The 26,494-nt window shown below is 39.4% G+C and overlaps 1 protein-coding gene across 3 annotated transcripts in view; it reads left to right on the plus strand.

The window, feature by feature from the left end:
• AFF3 (ALF transcription elongation factor 3) overlaps positions 1-26,494 on the plus strand; it is a 526,899-nt gene that overhangs the window by 312,538 nt on the left and 187,867 nt on the right. For all 3 annotated transcript variants that reach the window (XM_046663032.1, XM_046663033.1, XM_046663034.1), the window contains one exon: positions 17,541-17,621. In XM_046663032.1, coding sequence (XP_046518988.1) covers positions 17,541-17,621 — 81 coding nt within the window. The remainder of the gene's footprint in view (positions 1-17,540; positions 17,622-26,494) is intronic.

Consider the following 26,494-nt stretch of genomic DNA (forward strand, 5'->3'; position numbering starts at 1 on the left):
GATCTTTGTTATTTCCTTCATTTTACTGACTTTGGGCTTGGTTTGTTCTTCTTTTTTCTAGTCCTTCAGGTGCACAATTAGTTTATTTGAGATATTTCTTGTTTCATAATATAGATGTTTATCACTATGAACTTCCCTGTTAGAACTGCTTTTACTGCATACCATAAGTTTTAGTATGTTATATTTCCTTATTCATTTTTCTCAAGATTTTTTTTAATTTCCCTTTTGATTTCTTCTTTGACCTATTGGTTGTCCAGTTACATGTTGTTTAATCTCCACATATTTGTGAATTTTCCAGTTTTCCTCTCGCAATTGATTTCTAGTTTCATACCATTATTATTGGAAAAGATGCTTGATATGATTTCAGTCTTCTTAAATTTGTTAAGACTTGTTTTGTGGCCTAACATATGATCTATGCTGGAAAATGTTCCATGTGCACTTGAGAAGAATGTGTATTCTGCTGCTGTTGGAGGAAATGTCGTGTATATGTCTGTTGGTCCATCTGATCTAATATGTAGTTTAGGTCCAGCGTTTCCTTAGTTATAGTCTATCTACATGAGCTATCCATTGTTGAAAATGGGGGATTGAAATCCTCTACTATTATATTCCTGTCTATCTCTCCCTTCAGATCTGCTAGTATTTGCATTATATATTTAGGTGCTCTGATTGGTGCTCCAATGTTGGGTGCATAAATATTTACAATTGTTATGTCCTCTTGATGAATTGACTCCTTCATCATTATATAATGACCTTCTTTGCCTCTTGTTACCATTTTGGGTTAATGTCTGAGATAAGTATATCTACTCCTGGTTTCTTTTGGTTTTCATCTGCATGGAATATCTTTTTCCATCTCCTTACTTTGTCTCTCTCTGTGTCCTTTAAGCTGAAGTGAGGCTCTTGTGGACAGCCTATAGTTGGGTCTTGGTTTTTTATCCATTCCAGCCATTCTCTGTCTTTTGATTGGGGAATTTAGTTCATTTACATTTTAAATAATTATTGATAGGTATGTGCTTACTATTGCAATTGTGCCCATTGGTTTCTGGTTGTTTTGTGGTTTCTTTGATCTTCCTCTCTTCTTTCCTTTCTTTGTGATTTGCTGATTTTCTGTAGTGGTATGCTTTGACTTCTTTATCTTTGGTGTAGCTGCTATAGGTATTTGTTTTGCATTTACCATGAGGCTTACATAAAACATTTTAAAGTTTAAACAGTCTGCTTTAAGCTGATAAGAACTTAACTTTGAACACATAGAAAAGCTGTACATTTTTACACACATACACACATTTTATGTTTTTGGTGTCACAATTTACACTTTTCTCTATCATGTATCCATTAACAAATTATTGTAGTTTTAGTTATTTTTAATATTTTTGTTGTTTTAACCTTTATACTAGAGTTATAAGGAATTTACCTGCCACCATAATATCAAAGTATTCTGATTTAACTATATATTTACCTTTACCAATGAGTTTTATACTTTCATATGTTTTTATGTTGCTAATAAGTGTCCTTTCATTTCAGCTTGAAGAACTCCCTTCAGCATTTCTTGTAAGGCCAGTCTAGTGTGATGAACTCCTTCAGCTTTTGTTTGTCTAGAAAACTCTTTATCTCTCCTTCAGTTCTGAAGGATAACTTTTCCGGTGGAGTATTCTTGGGTGGCAGGTGTTTTTTGTTTCAGCAGTCTGAATACGTCATCCTACTCCCTTCTGGCCTGCAAAGTTTCTGCTGGAAAATCTCCTGATGTTCTTATAGTGGGTCCCTTGTATGTAACAAGTTGTTTTTCTCTTGCTGCTTTTAAGATTCTCTCTTTCACAATTTAATGATAATATGTCTTGGTATGAGTCTCTTTAGATTCATCTCATTTGGTACTTTCTGAATTCTCGGATCTGGATGTCTGTTTCTTTCCCCAGATGAGGGAAGTGTTCGACCGTTGTTTCTTTGAATGCTCTTTCTGCCTCTTTCCCTCTTTCCTCTTCTAGGACTGCATAATGCATAAATTAGTCTGCTTGATGGTGTCCCATAAGTCCTTTAAGGTAGCTTCCCTCTTTTTCAATCTTTTTTCTCTTTTTGCTCCTCTTATTGGATAAATTCTAGCAGCAGCTAGGAAAGTATGCAGTCAAACCCCTTCTGGGGAGAAATTGGGAGATTTATGTTTTTGTCTGCTCCGTCTGCACTCAGCTTTGGTATATAGGCATGGAAGTGCTCCTCTGCCCCTTGACAACTGCTTCTTTGTTTGCTGTAGTCCTGTGGGACTCATGAATGTAAGCCCCATTGGCTAACAGAGCTGGGTGATTTGGGAGCCCATTCCTCAGGAGGCAGCCTTAAAAGTTGGAGCACTAGATGTGTGTTCCAAACCCTTCACTCCTCAAGGAGAAGCTGGGAGTTGGGGGGTACCCTCTGGGTTTTATGGTGCTGTGCCAAGGGTGGGGTTTATGGTGAGAGCGTGTCTCAGCCTTTCCTACCTGTTTCACTGTGGGTGTTTTCTCTGTCATTCATGTGTAGGAGTCACTCATATAGTTTCTGGATTTCTCTCAGAGGAAATTGCTCCAATGTAGGTGTGTATTCAGTGTGTCTGTGGGAGGAGGGAAATTCGGGGGCCTCCTATGTCACCATCTTGATCTTGAAGCCACCTCAAATGTGATTTTTTTTTTTTGAGAAAGACTAGTCCTGAGCTAACATCCATGCCCATCTTCCTCTACTTTATATGTGGGATGCCTGCCACAGCATGGCTTGAGAAGCGGTGCATAGGTCCACACCCGGGGTCCGACCTGGCAAACCCCAGGCCACTGAAGTGGAACATGTGAACTTAACCGCTGTGCCACCGGGCCAGCCCTCAAATGTGATTTTTAAAAAGAATATTATTAAAGGTATTTAGAAACAGAGACTTTCATATACTGTTGGAGGAGATATAAATTGATAGACCATTTTGGAGGAACAATTTGATAATATATTAAAATTTAAAATATTTATGCCATTTGACCTAGAAATTCTATACCAGGAATTAATCCTATGGCAGAAATACAGAACCATGAAAAATCAATGTACAAGGATTTTTGCCACAGCGTGGTTTGTAGTAATAAAAGATGGCAACAACTTGACCCTCCATCATTTGATTAAATAAACTACAATACTTCCTGTTCAGCCTTTGAAAAGAAGATATATTTGCATGATTTTTTTGGAGAGAAAAAATGAAAAATGAAAAGAAAGTCACCAAACACTGTGACCATAAAAATATATATACAGTCCGCATGTTGGTGTGTTTATATAAAAATTGGATGAGTACCCAGTGCTTAAAACTGTTCACTGTGGGCATTGTCTGTAGGCGTTAGGATCCTGGGTGGCTTTGACTTTCCTGCATTTTGTATTTTTGCAATGTTTAACTTTTTAATAAGAAGCATATATTATTTATGTAAGCAGAAAGATGCAATAAAGATACTTTTTCAATTAAATAAAAATTAAAGTGAAATCATGGATCCCCAGCCTACCAGAGATCACACAGGCAGTCAAGAACTTCATTGAGTCAGAAACAGAGACAGACAGAGAGGGCGGAGGTTGCCCCAAATCCCCCATGTGGCCCCATCAAACTCAGAAGGAAGCAGATGCTCCAGATTTGGGATTCCCAGAGACCTCTCACTCTGTTTATGACCCTGAACACTTCCAAGATAGCAGCTCACCATTTTAAGAGATGGGCAGTTTACCGTTGGATAGTTTTAATGGTTATCATGTTATATCCTATTACATTATACTAAGTTACACTCCATTGTGTTATATTATATAATGTCACGTAATATTATGTGCATGTTTACTGTCTATCTCATTTTTGCCAGGATGTAGCCTCCGTGAGGACAGGGACCTTATTTGCAGTTGTGTCCCAAGCAGCTAAAACAGTGGTTAGCACAAAGCACCTGTGGAATTTTTAGTCACAGACATTGTTAGAAAGTTAATAAAAACTGAACTCTTCTCTGTAGCTTGAACAGATTGACTCTAATTGTGTTTCTTGTCTCCATCAGCTACACACAATGTTCTTCCACAAGGCATCCCTCGGATGTCTGATACATGCCCTCTCTTATACCTCTTTTTTGCCAAAACACTAATTAGCCACATCAGACCAATACAGCAACCGTGAGGAATATGGATCTGCTGTATTTACATTCCTTTGTTCATTGTCTATCACTTGTGTCTCCCACTGGTACTAATGCTTCCTGAGAGTGGGGCCATGCCTGTTATATTGTTTGTTGTATCCCCAGGACCTAGAGTAGCACCTGGCGCATAATGGGTGCTCAGATATGTGTTCAGTTGAATGCACATCTGGATACACTAGTAGAAACTGAAGTGATTGGCTTTACTGAGTCATAAACTATTCAGCATGATTGTAGACCTCTTCTCAAGACAGGGAGCTATGTGTTGTTGGTGAGGATCAAGTAATAGAAACGTCTGTCTGAATTTTGTAGATTGTCCATTTGCCCTTTTATACTCTGAACCTTCCTTCTCCCTGTCTCCCCATTCAGACTTCTGCACGATCATCTTTGCCTCCTAATTTCCTAAAGGTCTTTTCTTCCTTTCCCCACTTAAAGACATACTTAGCAGCTGAGTTCAAGATCTTGTTTTCTTCAGACATCATTAATTTAGTACCTCCTCTTTTATCTTTATTTCTTTGTTCCAACAGAATATTTTTTCCCAAGGTGTAAGCTCCTTATCAGGCTATACTAACTCAGTCTTTTTGTTGCCTTTTCTTCTAATAAAAGTTGTTTCACCCTGTTTTTATTTTGGCCTTAACTTCTCTTTTCTTGCAGACCTATGAACTTTTGGGGTAAACATTTTAATCTTACTTGTCTTTTTTAAGGATATTTTAACCACATAGTTTAAAAAGGAAAAAAAAGATTGTTTCTCCAAAGCTAACCAGCCTCCAGCCTCTGGATTCAGCTGTCCATGTCTGGAGGCCTTCAGTTGACATTTCCTGTCTCCTATAATGTCATTCTGCCTTTCACATTCATCCTTAAGGAGACATCCCTGCTGGACTAGGCAATACCATTCAGTGATTTTTAAATCACCTCTCAAACTGAGAAGATATTTTTGGGTAAAGTTAATAGGCAGAAGCCTGTGTGTTTGGAAGGAACATAGCTGAGGAAGGGCTTGAATGGCAGAAAGACTGGTGCCTGCAGCAGGACTGGGCTCACAGCAGAATAGCAGCTAAGACCTGCCTTCCCTCTGGTGAACCAGAAATCCTGCCATACCAAGGACTTTTATGTCAGCCCCTGTGTCTTTCAGAGTCTGTCTTGTCCAGGCTGGCCTGCCTTGCTCTGTGTCCAGCCTAGATGCTCCCTCCTGCCACCATGGAACAGCAGCTACCCACCTCTACATTCGCATTCCCCCATTGAGTTCCTCGAGTCATCTGTGGAGAGCTATCAGGCCAGCATACCAACTAAATTGCCCTAACTCTTGCCCCGGGGGTAGTCTATAGGCACAAAGGCAAAGCGTCTAAACTCTTCGGAACCCAAAACCAGCTTTTGGAAAGAGGATGCTGACTAGTAATTGTCCCATTTGAGAACAATACCAGACACTGAGATAGCATCCCCCTTCCGCTTGTGCTTAGGGTGCTTAGTGGCAAAGGGAGTTAGGGAAGCAAATTGTTGTTTAATAAGCACGCTTTCATTATGCCTTTTATTTGACTATGAATAATTAACCAGTTAAATATTAAATAATTAACTGAGTGAAATAGATTAAAAAACAAACTCATAAATGCCTTCTCCTTTGTGCATCCCCTCCCTTCACAAGGTCCAAGCCAAGAGCTGCCAACACTGATTATAAAGGTAGTAAGGTAGCAATAATTACCTTCTGTGGAGCACCTACCCTATGCCAGACACTGCACTGGGTTCTTCGTGTATTTATCACTTACCATTTCAGTAATCCTGCAAGATAGGGTTTTTAGCACCAATTTACAGATGAAAACACCAATACTCAGAAAAGTAAACTTGCACAAGGTCATTCTGCTGATTCACAGCAGGGCCAGTATTAAACAAGGTTTCTCAGATGCCAGTTCCAAGCCTGTTCTGTTCTGCCTTTCTGTAACTGAAATGTGGGTTTTGTTGAATGCACACTTCCAGATTATCTGTCAGTGGAAAGGGGTTCGGAAGCATGTGAAGTGGAAAACATGGCCAAGAATGTCATTATCTCCCTCCTGTCCTTCTAGCCTCCACAGCTTTCCTCTCTGTCCCACATAATACCATCTTTACCCTTAGATGCCTCTGGATGAGCAGTTTGATTATTGTAAACCACAGCTAGTTCAAAGATTAATTATGATCTGGATGTCTTTACGAGGGCTACTTTCTGGGTGTTTGTGCTACCTACCACTAGCAGGTGTTATGTAGATCAGAAATACGGTGACAGTGGCATCATTAATAACACGACCTTTCTCACAGGCTGGTCAGAAATTTGGCTCACTTCTCATAAACCTAGACTTAATACGATTTGTTCTCAGAAATGACACAGGAAAGTACCAGCCCCTGATTCAGAATTTGGGAAATCCTCTTATGCCCCCCAAATGCTTTGTTCTTTTTTTAAATTAGAACAGTGAGTGTTTCTCTTGAGAAGCACCAGGTCGGTAAGAGTGCAGGGACCTGGCAGGTGTCTGTGTGGTGCGGCAGGCGCTCGGGGTGAAGTCGTCACCAGAGTCAGTAAGTTCCTGCAGCTGCTCACCCAACTGCAAATCGTCTTCTTTAAATTCTGAGAACCCATGGCAGGTTTTATGACTTTTAGCATTTTAACGCAATGTGCAGTTCTGGAAACGATCCCCGAATTAAAGGATGGGAATTATAGTATGCTTTAAACACAGAAATAAAGTGAACATTGGAAGCCAGGTGAATCTAAAAATGAATTTTAGGAATGTATGGTTTTTATTCTTCCTAAAGGTCCCAAGTAAATAGATAGCACAGGGAATGCACTTAACACAGAAGGACAAGTGGCTAAGACGGGTCACATCCATCTCCCGGCCCCAGAGGAAAACTGGAAAACAGCAAAATTGCATCTAGAGCAAGAAATCTTCAAAAAGTCCAGAATGAAGGGATCCAGCAGGAAATAACTTTTTTAAGGGTGGCAGTTGTATCTTGACTTCAGTCAATGCTCTTATCCTTTCCATGGAGAGTCCAGAGTTTGCAGGAACAGCTGAAGTCAGAGAAGTGGGAAGCGGGTCTCCAGTGCATGGGACTGATTTCCTTACTGTGAATAACACTCTTTACGATGTGAAGGAAATAATAAAAGGCCGGACGCTGTGTGGCCTCAGCTTTTTGAGAACTGGAAATCTTAGGGACCAAAGAGCAAGTGTGTTGCACAGGTCCAAGGCGCCCTCAGTTTCCAGTCCTACGTTCATATTTGTCAGCCCCAGAGCTTGCCTTCTTGCCTTTAGTCCATGGGATCATATTGTTATCTAATGCCTGTGCTCTCCTTGTCTTTCTCAGTCTGTGAAACCTGAATTGAAGGCTGCTTCTCGAATTGATTCCATTAATCTTTACCTGCGTGGTGCACCCTCTGTTTTATTCATTGGGGATTAACCTCATTGAGAGCAGGGGATGGCGATAAGTTAAAAAGCTCTGGCATTGCAATGAATTAGATTAGTCGGTGTTCCAGTCTGAGATTCCCCCATCCAGGGGGTATGTATGAGACCAGGAAATACATACACAGCTCCTGGGAACCCCTGTCTTAGACTGATTTTACTTCAAATTGGTCATATTCCTGGGTTTTCAGTTTAAAGAAACAAGATTTCACTGTGATTTTTGATAACCCTGTTATTACACTTTTATTGGTTATTTGCTTATTTTTAATTTTGGCAGCCTAAGCTATACTATGAAAAATATATTTTTAAAAATCTTAGTAGGGGATCTACTTTTATTTTTTCAGCAGCTAATGTTTTTCCAAAAGCTTCCCATGAGTAGTGTTTCCATCCAAATAATGATTGTTATTATCATGGACATGAATGCACTAGATTAACTATTATTTTTCAAACTATAGGTCCTGCTATAGTAACAGAATGAGGTTGTTCTTGGGTTTTTATTGATTTAGGGGCCAACTTAGACCTCCTTGTTGTGAGCCAAAATCTGCTCAGCCTTCAAGTCTGACCCTGGAGTCTGTGTCTGAAGTCCAAGGATGGATTGACAATTAGAATGTCCTCTCTGGTCCTGTTAGGGAAGGAATAGTGTGCTTCTCCCCCTTATCTCACTCGAGGGCTGGTGCTCTGCCTCCAGGAACAGACCTGCAGGAGTATTTTCCCTTTCACCAGATACAGGGCTCCTGTTAGCTACTGGCGTTTAAAGGATATACAGTGTAATAAAAATTACCATGTTCTGTTGTCGGTGGCATTTATCTGATAAGAGTGTCATAACATGAATAATATGTGTGAAAGAACTGGAAAGCCAAGTGATTATTCTGATATGGAAACTGAAAACAAAATAATGCTTTGATCTGCAGCAGCTACTGCCACACGTAAAAATCGACTTTGGCATTTTACATTTTTATTCCTAAGTGACAGAATTAACCCAGTGTTTTATTTTGAAAAGAGTAAGTTTCTGAGCACAAAGAATGCTGGAGTTCACTGTGGTCATTTGCCAGGCCTGTGGAGACAGACACCCCTTTCCAGCAGACATCTGAGTTGGCAGCAGATGTCGAGACATTGCTGAAAGAGAAAGAAGTAATTGAATCCCTCTTGATCCTGGCAACAGCCGTGTGTGTTTGGTAGGACAGTATTATTGATTGTTGCCGTCATTTTACAGGCAAATAAAGAGACTCTCAGAGAGATTAAATGAATTCCTATTATTTTATCCACTGTGCTAGACCTTTGGGGAGTACAAGAGAGTTATTACTCGTGATCCCTTCCCTCAAAGAGGTTATAATCTAGTAGGAGTTACAAAGTTTATACTCTGAGAGTGGCAAAATGTAAAAGGAAAAATCTCAGCCCCAAGCGGCGTGTAAATGGTGAATAAGTGACCCGAATCGTGTGTAATGGAGAGTGGAATGTATAGCCCTCGCTGAGGATAGCATGGTCAGTGACCTTCATAGAGAGGCCGGGATGAGAAAGAATGAAGAGGTAAATGAAGTTGGAATAACATGAAAGGAAAAGCAAAAAATGTCAGGACAAGAAAACCTAGGGCGGGACAGGAAGCAAACCCACCTGGCATGGGAGAGGACTATGTAGAAAGGTAACAGGCAGTAACATGTGGCGTTCCTCGATGGCACCATATGACAGGGTGTCTTGAATGCTTGGACCAGGGTCACTGGAAGCTTTTGAGCAAGTGCATCATAGTTACTATTTCAGATAAAACACTTCTGCGACAGTGACCAAGATAGATTGCAGTGGGGAGACAGCAGACGGGGGAGAAACCAGGGAAGTGTTTCTCTACTTGCTGATTTTAATAGGAAAGTTAAAATAGTCTTTAAAATTTTTCTAGTTTAATCTGTTTGCAAACTAAATATGCTTTGCAGATCTTCGTAACTGTACATTTGGAACCCTAAAATTAGATTTCAGGCCAAAATTCAATTTTTGTTTCTTCTCTCCTTTAATAACAAATAGCTGTGCTGCTTAGTGAATGGCCCTGAGCCTCTGACCATTTGTCCTAAGACAGGCTGATGCAGGTAATGTCAGAGTAAGTGGGTAGCTACACAGAGGAAGAGAAGGGTTGTGGAAAATGAGCACGTGAAAGTCTACTCACTTTGAAGCTATGGATTCTTGGGATTCATGGTCAATCTTGCTGTACCATAGACTTGAAAATGGAAACTGGCCCACATAACCCAAGGCCTTCTGAAAATTGCTATGGAGATAGAGAAAAGGTTGGACATTAATGAAATGCAGTATTCTGTACCCTTATCATTTAACCATCTGTTCTCTCATTTAGGAGAAAAGTGAGTATATTTGCTATACAGAGACTTGGCATTTTAAGCATATCTAAGAAATAAGAAGTCACCGTGAAGTATGTCCTATGGGTAACTAGACATCTGCTCAGGGAAATGGGACTAGTGAGGCTGTGTTAAGACAGATATGTTGCTTCTTAATCCCGTCAGTTGGACTATCTAAAAGGCTAAGGAACCTAAGCTCAAAACTGAGGACCCCTCCGTCCTGGGGAATAGGGCGGGAGCTCATTCCTAAGTGACGGGAAAATCAAAAAGGAGGGAAGGCAGACAGATCAAAGAAGTGGCAGGGGACTTTATAAGATGAGAAGGCAGCTACGCAGACTTTCAAGTAATTGCCTTTAAACATTATATTTCTCTTACCTGTGGTCCTTACTGCCTTATCTGTGGTCCAAGAAGTGGTTAAAGGACAGCCACATGGGAGAAATAGGAGCAAAGCAGTGATGAAGGATGGTTGAAGCCAGGGATGTCAAAAGCATGGGCGGGGGTGGGGAACAGTGGATTCAGTACTTGGGATTAATGGCCTTGCAATGAAATAGCATTCTTTCTCTATGAGAAAAATAATGTCAGGCAAACTAAGTAAAATTTTAGAAGGAATGAAAATTTTTACTTTTGCTTACATTTTAAATCACTACCAGAAATAAGGTACAAATTAAACACTTTTTTATCAAATCTTATTATCTCACTGACTGGTATTATTATAGATCTGTTCCCATGAGAAAACTTAGGAACATTTTCTCCAATCTAAAGTACAAATCATACTTAGTAATCATAATAATCTCTTTAAATAACTTTCTGTTTTAGTAATACGTAGTTTGTATTAATAATTACTAGCTTAATTACAGATTACATTTGCACAATACTTTATTCTTTTATAAAAACACTTTCTCATATATTCTGCCTGCAGACTCCCAATATCTAAAGCTCAGAGAGAAATTATATTTCTCATTTTAGAGACAAGAATTCTGAAACTCAGCTCGATATTAATCAGTGCTGTCTTTTATTGAATGATTAAACATCAGGGAACCATGCTACGCTCTTTATATGTATTATCTTATTTAATCCTCATGACTAAACCATGAGATAGTTCATATCTCCATTTCCTCTGGTTCTAAGATACCACAACTGAGATATGATTGATTCCAAAGTCTACAGCTTGAAATCACTATAACTTACTGAAGATGTGACTGACCTAAGTTCACTGAGCTACTAAGTGACAATAGTCAATTGGCCCTTAATTTTCCCATGCATCCCTAATGGAAAATTTTAATATGATAGATAATCAATCTTAAAAAGTCACTGAACATTCACTAAAAACAAATATATTTAGTACAGATAAATAATTCTTATGTTCTTGGAAATTCTACTATATTTGAATGTTTTAAGCAACCGTATTGTCTTTACTGTTCCTTTGTATATTTAGCAAGTCTCAGATGGCAAAACCACATGGAAATACTCAGATTGAAGTAATGTTAGTGAGCAATTTCGCATTGAAATATGGGCATTTAGTTAATTCAACAAGTTAATTTCACCACTTAGTATATAAGGTGCTTCAGTCCACAGAAAGGTGAGTAGACACTATCCCTCTCTGAAGAAATTTTCAGTTCTTCTTTAGAGGACTATCTTTAATAAATCTGAATATTCTTTAAAGAGATTATTAGAATTCCTTAGTATGATTTTTATTCTACATTGGGAAAGGGTATCAGAAGAGGGAGAAATGGGCGAGTGCCGATTGAGGTGTATATTCATAAAACTATAGCACAAAAAAGAATCTAAGCGTTACTATGAGAGAGAGAAAAAGTGCGTGCTTTGGAGAAGCATGAGAAGGGAACTCTCATGTCATATTGAAACAGAAGGAGAATCAGCAAAGGCCCAAGATATAGCTGATGTTTAAGAGGAGCCTTAATGGATGGCTAGAAATCCAAAAAGCATATGGGAGTGGGGCGTTCACATACAAGGGGTACAGTGTAAGTAAAAGCAGAGACTGTAGTTTTTCTTATACATAGTGCGTGTGTAGATTAATAAAAAGGCACAAGGCTGAAAACTGCGACCTTGTTGTGGAAGGTCTTGGATACTAGGGTGAGGTCTTTGAGGGCAGATACAGTAGAGTGAAAACAAACGCTGGACTGGGAGTAGGAGATTTTCAGTGGTGGCATGGGTGATCTGAGTGACTTGGGCAAATCGTTTAATCTCTTTGAGCTTTAACTTCCTCCCCTGCAATATGGAGATGTAGTAATTACTTTAAAGGTTGGTTGTAACTGAGAAAACTTGTGTGGAAGTCCTCTGAAAACTGTAAAGCTCAACAGGAGGCATCATTGTCGTCATTGTTATTGTCGCGCATGTGATGGTCTATGAAGATTTTGGAGCAGTGAAGCTTTTTGGTTGAAGCTACACTTTAGGAAAATCAAGTTGGCAGGAGTGTGGAGGATGGATTGATAATACCAGAAGAAAGAGAAGCAATCAGGAAACTATTAAAGTAATTCAGGTTAAAAATAATGAAGGTGTGGCAAGGATGGTAGTTCCAGTAACAGGAAAGAAGGGTAGAGACAATGCAGAGATACTGTTCAATTTGACATTCACTCAAAAATGTTCTGAGCATCCACTCTGTTCCAGGCTCTGCCTTCGGGTCTGGAGCCAACAGACAAATTATGCGAAGTCAGCCCTTCAGGGGCTCATCACAGGCTAAGGGAGGCATCGATATGTAAACAATAACTGTAACAGAGGGGACAAGTGTTCTAATAGAGATCAGTATAGGGAAAATGTGGCACAAAGGAAGGTCAAATCAACAGTGACTTGGTTTGGCCAAAAAAGGCTTTGTAGAAAAGGAGGAAATGGAACTGGATTTTGACAGTCAACATCCCAGCAAACAAGAAGAGGTTGGGGGAGGCTACTAGCACATGCAGAGCATGGTGTATTTGGGAGATCTTGGCTTAGGATGGCCGTGAGGCTCCAGTTAGGTCTGGGCGAGAACACGGAAGCTATCGTGTCCACCAAGAGGCAGCCCAGGATATGGCAAATCCAACTGCTGGGTGAAATTTAGGAAATCACTTAGCCTCTTAGTGACTTGGTTTCCTCATCTATAAAATGAGGAAATAATAAGTCTTACCTTTTAGAATTGTTATGAAAATTGTGTTAAATAAATCATATAAAGCATTTACAATAATGTATGACATATTTTAAGTGCCTAATAAATGTGAGTTACTATTATTATTGTGAGGGATGGGGGAGGGAAGCAGGGGAGTCTAGAATGATTCCAAGTATTCTGACTCGAAGGTTAATAGATGTTGGTGCCAATGACCAGGATATAAAATACAAAGAGAAGAAAAGGTTTTGTGGGGAGTAGAGTTCAGTTTTAAACATGATGAGTTTGAATTGACTGTAGAACACCCAGGTTGAGAGGTTCAACAGACACCTAGAGTGAGAAGTTAAGAGCTGGGTATACATTTGGACATCATCAGCATACTAGGTGGTTTTTAAGGCCACGGTAATAGACAGGATCACCCAGGGAAGCGAAAGGTAGTGAAGAGAAGGCTAAATACAAAACCTTCAAAGAACAGCAGAAAAAGAAGGTTCAGAAAAAAAGAATGAGGAAAGAAGGCTCAGAGAGTGGAGGTGAGCCAGGAGGATACAGCATCATGGGAGCCTGGGTGGAAGAGAGTTTCAAGAAGAAATGAGCATTCCACAGAATCCAATGGACTTGACAATCAGAAGGACCTTTGTCAGAGCTGGTTCTGTTGAAAACTGGATGATAGGGCATTGGTAATGTGAAGATGAGTAGTGAGTTCACAGGTATCCATTTTAGTATTCTTCGTTATTCTTAAACTATATTGTACACACACTATCTGGACTCTTATGTGTATAGTAAGTCAAAAATACAAACAGTGGGTGAGGATGTCAAAACAGCACATATAGATGCTTCTTTGAGAAAGCGGTTATTAAGTGAAATAGAGAAATAACGAGCAGCTAAAGAAGGGATACAGGATCAGGAAGAGTTTGAGGCTTGAGATGGTTTATAGGTCATGGGAGGAGAAGCCAGTGGAGAAGATGATGTTGAAGTTAAGAGGAGAACAATGAGATATTGATGGAACTAGCTCCCCAAAGACAGAGAAAGAAACAAAATTGAGGGTGAAGTTGGGCGCAGCCTGGGACAGAGTGAAGCACACCTCTTCCATTCAGACCAGAGGGAAAAGGGAGGTTGGGCATGAATACAGACACATTTGTCCCTGGGGAACATTTAAACCTAATAGCCTTTGTTCTTTTAATGACATAGGAGGCAAGGTCACCTGTTGTGAGAGTGAGAACCAAAGTGAGACTGAGAGAGAGTGACAAAATGGGAGAATAACATCTGAGGAGCCTGGAAAAGAGAATAGATTAAGGACAAGTGCAAGGACTGTCCAAGCCACATGAGGCACCCAAACTCAAGGAAGGCAGTGTCCTAATTCTGTATCGCCACCAATGTGCACAGATGCCTTTTCCTAAGCAGCCCGTGCATAGGATCAGAGAAGCCAGAATGAAGACTTGGTCCAAAATTGTGTACTTTAGGGGGATTTTTAGTGGACCTAAGAGTGTCTGATTGCCACCGTGTGGGGGGTCTTGGCTAAGCCAACTAAAATATCTGATAGGTAGTTAGTGTTGGATGTTGGATTTCAAGCTCAATTTAGTGTGCAAATTTTTATGTGAGGAGAAATAGGGATCTCTGGCTGGGATCTCCAGTGGGGAGATCCCAAGGGGTGAGCCAGCTCAGACTGGAGTGGGAAGAGCCAGTATTCTAATTTTTCAACACAAAAGTCCAAAGATCAAAGTTAAAATCAAGGTTGTGAAACCAAAAATTTCAGGTGGAAGAGAGATGGGCTTAGAAGAAGAGCAGGTCAAGAAGGTGAAGTGAAATGCTTGAAGTTTCCACAAGTTTATCCTTAAAAGCAATAGAGTAAGGGGTGGTGGGGGGTGTCTTCAGAAGGGAGCTATTAGGCTGGTTTAAAGGGATGCGGTAGACGGAGCGAAAGATGCAGCTCATCTTTAATGAGGTGAGGAAGGGAGCTGAGGGTCCAAAACTACATGGCAAAAGCCTCAAAGGAGAATTGGTATTTGAATGAGGACAGCGAACTAAGAGAATATGACATCTGTCTTCTGTGCCATTGTTTGTGAGGTTGGGTGGATGATGGCTGGCATGCTGGATGGGTGGGTGGTTGGGTTGGAGAGAAGGAAGGAAGGAAGAAAGAAACGGACAGATTATAAGCATTGGGTGCATAGCTGGGATTAGAAAGGAAAACTTAATACAGCTACCTTAACTTTCAGTTCAGTAGATACGCAACTGAGCACCTGGTATAGCTAAGGCGTAATCACAGGGCCCAGCCCGTGGTGAGTCTTGAGCAAATGTTTGTGCACAGAGTGAGTGGGTGCTCAGGGCTGGAGCCTGCATAAGATACTAAAATTAGAGGGATACAGTATCTAAGGATCCCAGCATAGTGGTCTCTTCAAACTTGTCTGCAATTTCACTCTTGGATAAGCTGTACATTAAACACATTTAACCTGAAAGTGACATTCAAGAGAGAGGGTTGATCTAAGAAGTGTTTTTTGAAAGTACTGTGGTTTATATTTTTGTAGACCTTTTATTTCATTTGTTGTTGAGTAGCTGTAAGACGCTCAGAAATAACACCTCATCTTTGGGGATTTTTTTTGATAGCAGTCAGGCACAAAATGCACATATACAAGACATTCTGATATGCAGATGGAATCATAAAATAATTTATGCAAAGTCAATATTAACATATTGGAGCTTTATGTGCGAGTGTCATGTCTAAATCTGAGTAATTAGTTTGTACTTATCAATTTTAGCCCCAAGCATCATACAGTCTAAACTGTGTGAGCCAAAGAATGATTGCAAAGGAGGCTCCTGAATGGGTGATTATTAGTAGGATGGACTCAGGGACACATCAGATGGTCAACAAAGCAGGAAAGGAACAATCGGTTCACTTGTTTTGTATTTGATAACTAACTTCCTCATATATAAGATTCAAGGCCACTTGCAGTAAAAACACAGGTATGCTAGCCGGTAAGTTAAATCGAAGAGAAAAATCAGAAAGCCTGTAGAGGAAAGAAGGAAAGATGGCTCTATGAGAAAGCCAAGGTGTAGAAAAGAATAGTGTTAGGAAACTGAAGAAAAACTGTCTGTGGATCTTCATAGCTTTCTTAATGGGTTAGCAACAATCTAGGTAAGATCTGACCTGTTCCTAGAAAACGTGGTCCAACTCTGAGAAGGAGGAATGGTAGTTGGACCCATAGATGAAGACAGATACCACTCTGCACACAATCTCGGCAGTGCTGCGTAACAACCTCCTCAAGAGAGACAGCAGGGATAGAGTAAGTACAGGGTAGAATCGGCACATACCTGGGGAGCAGAGGTGGGAGGAGGAAGGGACGTGAAAGGTCTCTAGATCTTCCTTTGCTTTCCGTTGGAGAAACCTTGGTAACAGCAGAATAGAGAAGGGATACACAAGCTCGAATACATATGAGCTTAACCCACCTATGGCACATGTGTCGCAGTGGGCGAGAGATGATACAGGGTCAGTAAATCTGTCCAGGGTGGGTTTGAACACACTCTCTCTCCCTCTGCTCCTTGTGTGGGTCTGCACCAAGGAAAGAGGCACAATACCATCCTCAAGAAACTCTTTCACTGCAAAAGTCTGACAAAATCCCTTTTCAACACCCACCCACCCCACCAACGGAGGTGAGAAAATGTCTTCACTTGAAGAGAGAATTTCTCAACTTTTCTTCAAATGGACGCACTGCTGCTTCTGTGCTTGCTTAGGTTTGGAAGGGGAAGGATATCAAGACGTAGGGTGCGGAGTCTATATGTAAACTCCAAGTCAGTTTCCTGATAATCAGAAGTTGATTCAATGCAATTCCACAGTCATTTAGTGAATGCAAATATCTTCCAGGAGATGGAACTGAGGAGGAATACTGGAAGTGAATACAACAATCCCCCCTCTCTCTCTCACAGCTTAGTGAATTGGATGTCAAAAAGCTATGACAAATTAGTGCGTGTTGAGCTCAAGTTGTGTCCTTAACACTGTTATAAAAACGCCACCATTCTCTGTATTTCATACGTGTGATTTGTTTTTTCACTTCCCCATGAATGACATTTTTATGAAGAGCAAAGTGATATGCAGGGCTTATTGGAAACTCATACTAATAGAAGTTTTGAATAAAATAAATAACTCCTCTAATAGTGAGCCCTAAAGTTAAAAGTACTTTGTGCATTTCTTCAGAAACACCCTGTGAATTTTGTGGGAGCAAATCCAAGAGAAGCAGCCCCCTTTGTACAACATTTTCCATAGAACTTTTACGACTGAGTTGTCCCTTTATTCAGGGGCTTAAATGAAGCAAAACTAGGACAGCCTTGTAGGTCTTTTTAAGATATAAAGGGGACATGGGAATAGCCATGGAACCAAGAATTGGTAAAGTTAAGAAATCATAAAAGTAGGTTTCCCATCCTTTAAAAAGAAAAATCCCTTTCATTCCTTCTCATCTCCTGTTCATTTTTTATTCCTTCCATGACGTATTAAGGCATCCCTGTGTAGCTGCTTTATATCCTACTGACTTTAAATACTCTTTGTATTACAATGTTGATTGCTTTTCCCTCCCTTTAGGAGATGACCTGGCTTCCACCACTTTCTGCTATTCAAGCACCTGGCAAAGTGGAACCAAGCAAATTTCCATTTCCAAATAAGGTGAGATCTTGCATCCCTCCGAAAGAATATGCTTTACTCACACAGAGATTTTTAGTGGACAGTGGGTTTTCCCTTGATTATCTTTTCCTCTGTAAATATTCCTGCCAGAGACATATGGATCTAATTTCAACAATTTTTGAGTGTATATTTGTTTATCAAAGGGTGAAAAACAAGCTTGCAGTCTTACTTACCTCCACTTCCATACTTTCTGCAAAATGTGATGCATGTTATAATCATTTGATCCAAAAACATTTGTGAAGTTGAAATATACTCACCTATGCAGAGTTTAGTGTATACCATTTTAGTCCTTTTCCCTGTGCGTTATATACATATTTGTGCACATGTAGTTTTTAAACTCTCAAATGGTATAGTAGTAAAAGCATTTTTTCTAAGAGTTGATTTTTTTCCCAGATACCCATAATACATAAATATCATTAGCAAATATTAACATCACAACTTTCTAAAGTGAATTATTAAAATAATTGTTCATTGTGATTATCACATTCCAATCGAGGAGTCGGTTTTTATTTCCTTGAACAAGGTGTATTTGGAGATCTTTCCAAGTGAATATGTAGAAATTTTCTTTATTCTTCTTAATTGCAGCAAAATATTTCCTAGTATGCTTTTGCTATAATTTATTTAGTCAAGCTCCTTCTGATGGACGTTGAAATTGTTTGTGGTTTGTTATCACAAACATTGTTACAACAAACAGTTTTTGTAAGTGCCTCTTTCTGTTCCTGTTATTGAAAGTCTCTAGCGTGGATTCCTAGAACAGGAGCTGTGGTGCTAGAGGAGTCGGAAGCCATATTTACCCTTGACTGTGTTTCAAGAATACTGTTTAATGCATCTAAGCAAACGTTTAATATTATCTGGTTTTTTATCATCATTTCTGTATGATGGGTGAAAATTTGATATCTAATTGTTTTCATTTGCATTTCTCCAATTACTTTTGAGTCTGAGATTGACTATTTTTCCTTTGCAACCTGCCCGTTCATATCCATTGCCGCTTTTTAAAAAATGATTTGAAGGAACTCCTTATATTTTCTTCACTTCTCTATTATATATGGTGTAACTATTTTCTTGTAACTTTAATTTTTCTGTCGGAGAAAAAACGTCTTCCCTCCCCCAACCTTCTAACCATATTCTCTATTTTATTCTAATTCTTTTGTAAATTTGTTTTTAAGTTTTAAAAAAATTTTTGTGGATGGTCTAACATAAGATTCTAGTTTTATTCTTTTCAGCAGTTAGCAAATTATTGTAATACTATTAGTGAATTAGGCCATTTTTCTCCCACTGGTTTGAAATATCATTTATGTCAACAGTCGAATTTCTCATTTATATGGGGCTTTGTTTCAGGACTTTCTATCCTGTTTTTTCAGTATGTTTATCTATTTCTTTCCCAGTAACTCTTTGTTTAAATCAAAGGTCAATAAACTTTTTCTGTAAAGGATCAAATAGTAACTAGTTTAGGCTTTGCAGACAATACCTAGATGAATGAATGTGGCTATAGTCAAATAAAATTTTACTTACAGAAACAGGTGGTGGCACAATATATAAAGAACTCATATAACTCACTAATAAAAAGACAACTCATTTTAAGAATGGGCAAAGGATGTAAATAGGCGTTTCTCCAAAGAAGATCTATAGATGGCTAATAAGCATGTGAAAAAACACTATCACTATCATTAACCTTTAGGAAAATGCAAGTCAAAACCACAGTGAGATAATGCTTTACACCTACTTAAAAGGCTAAAATCAAGGACAAACAATAAGTGTTAGCAAGGGTGTGGGAAATTGGAACCCTGATATCAGTTGCTGGTGGGATCATAAAATGGTACAGCCTCCTTGAAAAACATTTCAACATTTCCTCAAAAGGTTAAACATTGTATTATCATATGACCCAGCGATTCCACTCCTAGGAATGTCCCTAAAAGAATTGAAAACATGAGAACTTGTACTCACATGTTCACAGCAGCCTTGTTCATAACAGCCAAAAAGTGGAAACAACAGAAATGTCCATCAACTGATGAATGGATAAACAAAATGTGATATATCCTTACAATAGAATATTATTTAGGCATAAACAGGAATGAAGTGCTGATACATGCTACAATGTGGATGAACCTTGAAAACATTATGCTAAGTGAAAGTGAAAGAAACCAGTCACAAAAGACCACACATTATATGATTTCATATATTTGAGATGTACAGAATAGGCAAATATAAAGACAGAAAATAGATTAGTGGTGCTTACAGCTTGTGGGTGGGGAGGTGAGGTTGGGTGATAGCTAAGGGTAAAGGATTTCTTGGTGAGGTGATGACAGTGTTCTAAAATTCATTATGGTTCATCAACTGTGAATATGCTAAGAACCATTAAATTGTTTAAAAAAGCAAAACAGAGGGTGGGCTGTATTTGGCCTGTGGGCTGTGGTTGGCTGACTCCTGGTTTAAATTACTGGTGACTTTTGGCATATTTGTAGTATATTATCAGGCAAATCCCCTTCTTTGTTATTTTCCAGAAGTCCTGCTGTTGTACGTTTTTCTCTTCCATATCAATTTGAGAATCATCTTGATGACCTGTTGCTCCTTAAAACAATCCTTTTTTTTTTTTTTTAATTTTTTTTTCCGGATGTACATCTTATTTCAAATTCTGTATACATTACATCGTGTTCACCACCCGAACACTAATTATAGTGCATCCCCTCACATGTGACCCTAATCACCCCTTTTGCCCTCCTCCCTCCCCTCTTCCCCAATGGTAACCACCAATCCAATCTCCACTGCTATGTGTTTATTTGTCGTTGTTTTCATCTTCTACTTATGAGTGAGATCATATGGTATTTGACTTTCTCCCTCTGACTTATTTCACTCAGCATAATACCCTCAAGATCCATCCATGTTGTCACGAATGGCCGGATTTCATCATTTCTTATGGCTGAGTAGTAGTCCATCGTGTATAAATACCACATCTTTATCCATTCGTCCCTTGATGGGCACCTAGGTTGCTTCCATGTCTTGGCTATTGTGTATAATGCTGCAATGAACGTAGGGGTGCAACTATCTTTATGCCGTTGTGTTTTCAAGTTCTTTGGATAAATACCCAGCAGTGGAATAGCTGGATCATATGGTAGATCTATCCTTAATTTTCTGAGGATACTCCAAACTGCTTTCCATAGTGGCTGCACCAGTTTGCACTGCCACCAGCAGTGAACAAGGGTTCCCTTCTCTCCACATCCTCTCCAACATTTGTTGTTTCTTGTCTTGTTAATTATAGCCATTCTGACCAGAGTGAGGTGATACCTTATTGTAGTTTTGATTTGCATTTCCCTGATAGCTAATGATGTTGAGCATCTTTTCATATGCCTGTTGGCCATCTGTATATCTTCTTTGGAGAAATCTCTGTTCAGATCTTTTGCCCATTTTCTAATTGGATTGTTGGTTTTTTTGTTGTTGAGCTGTGTGAGTTCTTTGTATATTTTGGATATTAACCCCTTATCTGATGTATGGTTTGCAAATATCTTCTCCCAATTGTTAGGTTGTCTTTTCGTTTTGTTGATGGTTTCCTGTGCTGTGCAGAAGGTTTTAGTTTGATGTAGTCCCATTTGTTCATTTTTTCTTTTGTTTCCCTTGCCCAGTCAGACATGGGACTTGAAAATATGCTGCTCAGACCAATGTCATAGAGCGTACTTCCTATGTTTTCTTCTAGAAGTCTCATGGTTTCGGGTCTTACATTCAAGTCTTTAATCCATTTTGAGTTGATTTTTGTGCATGGTGTAAGGGAATGGTCTACTTTCATTCTTTTGCATGTGGCTGTCCAGTTTTCCCAACACCATTTATTGAAGAGACTCTCCTTTCTCCATCGTATGCTCTTGGCTCCCTTGTCGAATATTAGCTGTCCATAAACGTGTGGGTTTACTTCTGGGCTCTCAATTTTGTTCCATTGAACTATGTGTCTGTTTTTGTGCCAGTACCATGCTGTTTTGGTTACTATGGCTTTGTAGTATAATTTGAAATCGGGGAGTGTGATACCTCCAGCTTTGTTCTTTTTTCTCAGGAATCCTTTGGCTATTCGGGGTCTTTTGTTGTTTCATATAAATTAGGATTCTTTGTTCTATTTCTGTAAAAAATGTTGTTGGAACTTTGATAGGGATTGCGTTGAATCTATAGATTGCTTTGGGAAGCATGGACATTTTAACAGTGTTAATTCTTCCAATCCAAGGGCACGGAATATCTTTCCGTTTCTTTGTGTCTTCTTCAATTTCTTTCAACAATGTTTTATAGTTTTCAGTGTACAGGTCTTTCACCTTTTTTGTTAAGTATATTCCTAGGTATTTTATTCTTTTTGTTGCAATTGTAAATGGGATTGTATTCTTAATTTCTCTTTCTGCTACTTTGTTGTTGGTGTATAGAAACACAACCGATTTTTGTATATTGATTTTGTATCCCACAACTTGACTGTAATCCTTTATTATTTCTAAAAGTTTTTTAGTGGACTCTTTAGGGTTTTCTAGATATAAAATCATGTCGTCTGCAAAGAGTGACAGTTTCACTTCTTCTTTTCCAATGTGGATCCCTTTTATTTCTTTTTCTTGCCTGATTGCTCTGGCTAGGACTTCCAATACTATGTTAAATAAGAGTGGTGACAGTGGGCATCCTTGTCTGGTTCCTGTTCTTAGAGGGATAGCTTTCAGTTTTTCTCCATTGAGAATGATATTTGCTATGGGTTTGTCATATATGGCCTTTATTATGTTGAGGTATTTTCCTTCTATACCCATTTTATTTAGAGTTTTTATCATAAATGGATGCTGTATCTTGTCAAATGCTTTCTCTGCATCTATTGAGATGATCATGTGATTTTTATTCTTCATTTTGTTAATGTGGTGTATCACGTTGATAGATTTGCGGATGTTGAACCATCTCTGCATCCCCAGAATGAAACCCACTTGATCATGATGTATGATCTTTTTAATGTATTGTTGTATTCGATTTGCTAGTATTTTGTTGAGGATTTTTGCATTGATGTTCATCAGTGATATTGGCCTGTAATTTTCCTTGTCTGATTTTGGTATCAGGATAATGTTTGCTTCGTAGAAGGAGTTAGGAAGCCTCCCCTCCTCTTCAATTTTTTGGAAGAGTTTGAGAAGGATAGGTATTAGGTCTTCTTTGAATGTTTAGTAGAATTCACCAGGGAAGCCATCTGGTCCTGGACTTTTATTTTTTGGGAGGTTTTTAATTGCTGTTTTGATCTCCTTACTGGTGATCGGTCTATTCAAATTTTCTACATCTTCTTGGGCCAGTTTTGGAAGGTTGTATGTTTCTAAGAATTTATCCATTTCCTCTAGATTATCCAATTTGTTGGCATATAGCTTTTCATAGTATTCTCTTACTATCTTTTGTATTTCTGAGGTGTCCGTTGTAATCTCTCCTCTTTCATTTCTGATTTTATGTATTTGAGCCTTCTCTCTTTTTTTCTTGGTGAGTCTAGCTAAGGGTTTGGCAATTTTGTTTATCTTTTTGAAGAACCAGCTCTTGGTTTCATTAATTTTTTCTATTTTTTTTTAGTCTCTATTTCGTTTGTTTCTGCTCTGATTTTTATTATTTCCTTCCTTCTGCTGATTTTGGGCTTTTTTTCCAGTACCTTTCAGTGCACTTTTTAGATTGTCTATTTGGGATTTTTCTTCTTTGTTGAGGTAGGCCTGAATTGCTATAAACTTCCCTCGTAGAACTGCTTTTGCTGTATCCCACAGATTTTGGCATGTCGTGTTTTCATTTTCATTTGTCTCCAGGAATTTTTTTATTTCTTCTTTGATTTCTTCATTGACCCACTCATTGTTCAGTAGCATTTTGTTCAATCTCCACATTTTTATGGCTTTCCTGGTTTTCTTTCTGTAGTTGATTTCCAGTTTCATACCTTTGTGGTCAGAAAAGATGCATGGTATTATTTCAATCTTCTTAAATTTATTGAGACTTGTTTTGTGGCCTAATATGTGATCAATCCTCGAGAATGTTCCATGGGCATTTGAAAAGAATGTGTATTCCGTGGTTTTTGGATGGAATGTTCTGTATGTATCTACTAAGTCCATCTGGTCTAATGTGTCCTTTAAGGCGAGTGTTTCCTTATTGATCTTCTGTTTGGATGATCTATCCATTGGTGTAAGTGGAGTGTTAAAGTCCCCTACTATTATTGTGTTACTGTCTATTTCTCCTCTTATGTCTGTTAATAATTGCTTTATATATTTAGGTGCTCCTATGTTGAGTGCGTAGATATTTACAAGTGTTATATTTTCTTGTTGGATTGTTCCCTTTATCATTATGTAGTGCCTGTCTTTGTCTCTTATTACAGTTTTTGATTTAAAGTCTATTTTGTCTGATATAAGTATTGCTACCCCCACTTTCTTTTCTTTGCCATTTGCATGGAATATCTTTTTCAATCCTTTCACTTTCAGTTTGTGAGTGTCTGTAGGTCTGAAGTGTATCTCTTGTATGCAGCATATACATGGATCTTGTTTTTTTATCCAGTTGGCCACCGTATGACATTTGATTGGAGCATTTAGTCCATTGACATTTAAAGTAGCTATTGACAAATATGTATTTATTGCCATTTTGTCACTTTTTCTTTTTTTTGGGTGTTTTAGTAGTTCTTCTCAGTTCCTTTCTTTTTCTCTTGCTGTCTTCCCTTGTGGTTTGATGGCTATCTTTAGTACTATGTTCGATTTCTTTTGTCTTACGTTTTTTCCTGCTTGTTATAGGTTTCTGGTTTGTGGTTACCATGAGGATCCTATTTAATATACTATGTATATAGCAGTCTATTGACCTCTTTCTAAAAGCTCTACTTTTTCACTCCCCTCCTCCCACGTTATTTGTTTTTCACATCATATATAGTCTTTTGTTTAGTGTGTATCTATCCCTTACCTTCTTATCATTGAAATAGGTAATTTTAGTACATTTATCTTTTAACCTTCATATTACCTTCACAGGTAGTTGATCTGCTGCCTTTACTATACTTTTACCTTACAAGTGATTTTATTGCCTGTTTTTTCTTGTTGTTGTTTTGGGGTTTTTTGCTAATTTTTTTCTTTTATCTCTATTTGTGCTCATTGCTTTCCCACTTAAATAAGTCCCTTCAGCATTTCTTGTAGAACTGGTTTCTTGGTGATAAACTCCTTTAATTTTTGCTTGTTTGGGAAACTCTTTATCTCTCCTTCCATTCTGAGTGACAGCCTTGATGGATAGAGTATTCTTGGTTGTAGGTTTTTTCCTTTTAGCACTTCAAATATGTCGTGCCATTCTCTTCTTGCCTGTAGGGTCTCGGCTGAGAAGTCTGCTGATAGCCTGATGGACTTCCCTTTATATGTCACTTATGGCATTTCTCTTGCTGCTTTTAGGATTCTCTCTTTGTCTTTAATTTTAGACATTTTGATTATAATATGTCTTGGTGTGGGCCTCTTTGGGCTTCTCTTGTTTGGAGCTCTCTGTGCTTCCTGAACTTGGATGTCTGTTTCCTTCCTCAGGTGAGGAAAATTTTCCTCTATTATTTTGACAAATTTTCTGCCACTTTGTCTCTCTCTTCTTCTTCTCGGACCCCCATAATCCGAATGTTAGCACTCTTGATATTGTCCCAGAGTTCCCTTACACTGTTCTCATTCTGTCTAATTCTTTTTTCTCTTTTCTGTTCTGCTTGGGTGATTTCCTCTAGTCTTTCGTCTAGCTCGCTGATCCGTTCCTCTGCTTCCTCTACTCTGCTATTGAGTCCCTCTAGTGAATTTCTCATTTCAAGTATTGTATTCTTCATTTCTGATTGGTTCTTCTTTATATCTTCCAATTCTTTGCTGATGTGCTCACTGTGTTCATCCATTCTTCTCCGCATATCTGTGAGCATCCTCATTATTAGGTGAGTCGGCTATGTCTCCTGATCTTGGAGAAGTGGCCTTATGTATGAGATGCCTTATGAGGCCCAGCAGTGTGCTTCCCTCTCATCACCAGACCATAAGAACCAGAAGTGACCCCTTTGTGGGCTACTTGTGTTCTTCTGCTGTGGCAGGGTTGCTCCCACTGCAGGTACCCAGGGAGTCTGATCTTTCCTTCCCTGGCCAGCTGTTTGTAAATCCGGTTTGGAGAGGCCTCAGCACTGTTGGCTACAAAGTCTATTAGCACACTCTTATTGCAAGTGTCGTATTAATTGGGTTGGTACCCAGTGTAGCTGGTTGCTAGGTTCAGGGGCGTACAGTTGTTACAGGCCTGAGGCCAACAAGGCTGATGTCAGTTCTCTTAGGAGTGCACCTGAGTAGGGCTAGCCCTTGGCATGGAAGCACTCAGTTGTTTCAGGCTTTGGAAGGTGGGGCTGATCCTTTTTATGTCTATTTGTGAAACACAAGTCTTCTGCAGCTGATAAGCCTCACCCCCCTCTGGACCACATACACTGTCAGCACAGTCCTGGTCCCTGCACACTTCTCAACCCCCTGGAGCATACCCCACCGCCACACTGCAGAGGCCCCCACCTCTGCCCCAATGCCCCCCACAGTTCACCTGGTCCTCACACAAGCCCTGCCCCACAGAGGCAGACACCTTTGCCTGCCTGTAGAGGATCAAGGCACTCAGTCAATGCAGGCTGAAAAGTAGCCTGAGGGCTTGCTGTTAGGTGGGGCCAGTCCCTAGGGCGGGTTGCCTGCCCTGGCTGAACTGGATTAAATCTGTGCTCTAGTGGGCGTGGCAGACCCCTGGGCTAACAGCCCAAGGGACGCACCTCAATGGCCCCCACTGGTGTTCATATCAGCACGCCTGGACCAGCTCAGAACAGCGGCCCCCACCAAAGTCTCAGTCTCCGGAGAGGATCCTCCTCTCACCAAGATGCCCCCAGAGCCCACCAGGTGAGT

The sequence above is a fragment of the Equus quagga genome, chromosome 5, assembly GCF_021613505.1.
Source record: "Equus quagga isolate Etosha38 chromosome 5, UCLA_HA_Equagga_1.0, whole genome shotgun sequence".
NCBI classification, from domain to species: domain Eukaryota; kingdom Metazoa; phylum Chordata; class Mammalia; order Perissodactyla; family Equidae; genus Equus; species Equus quagga.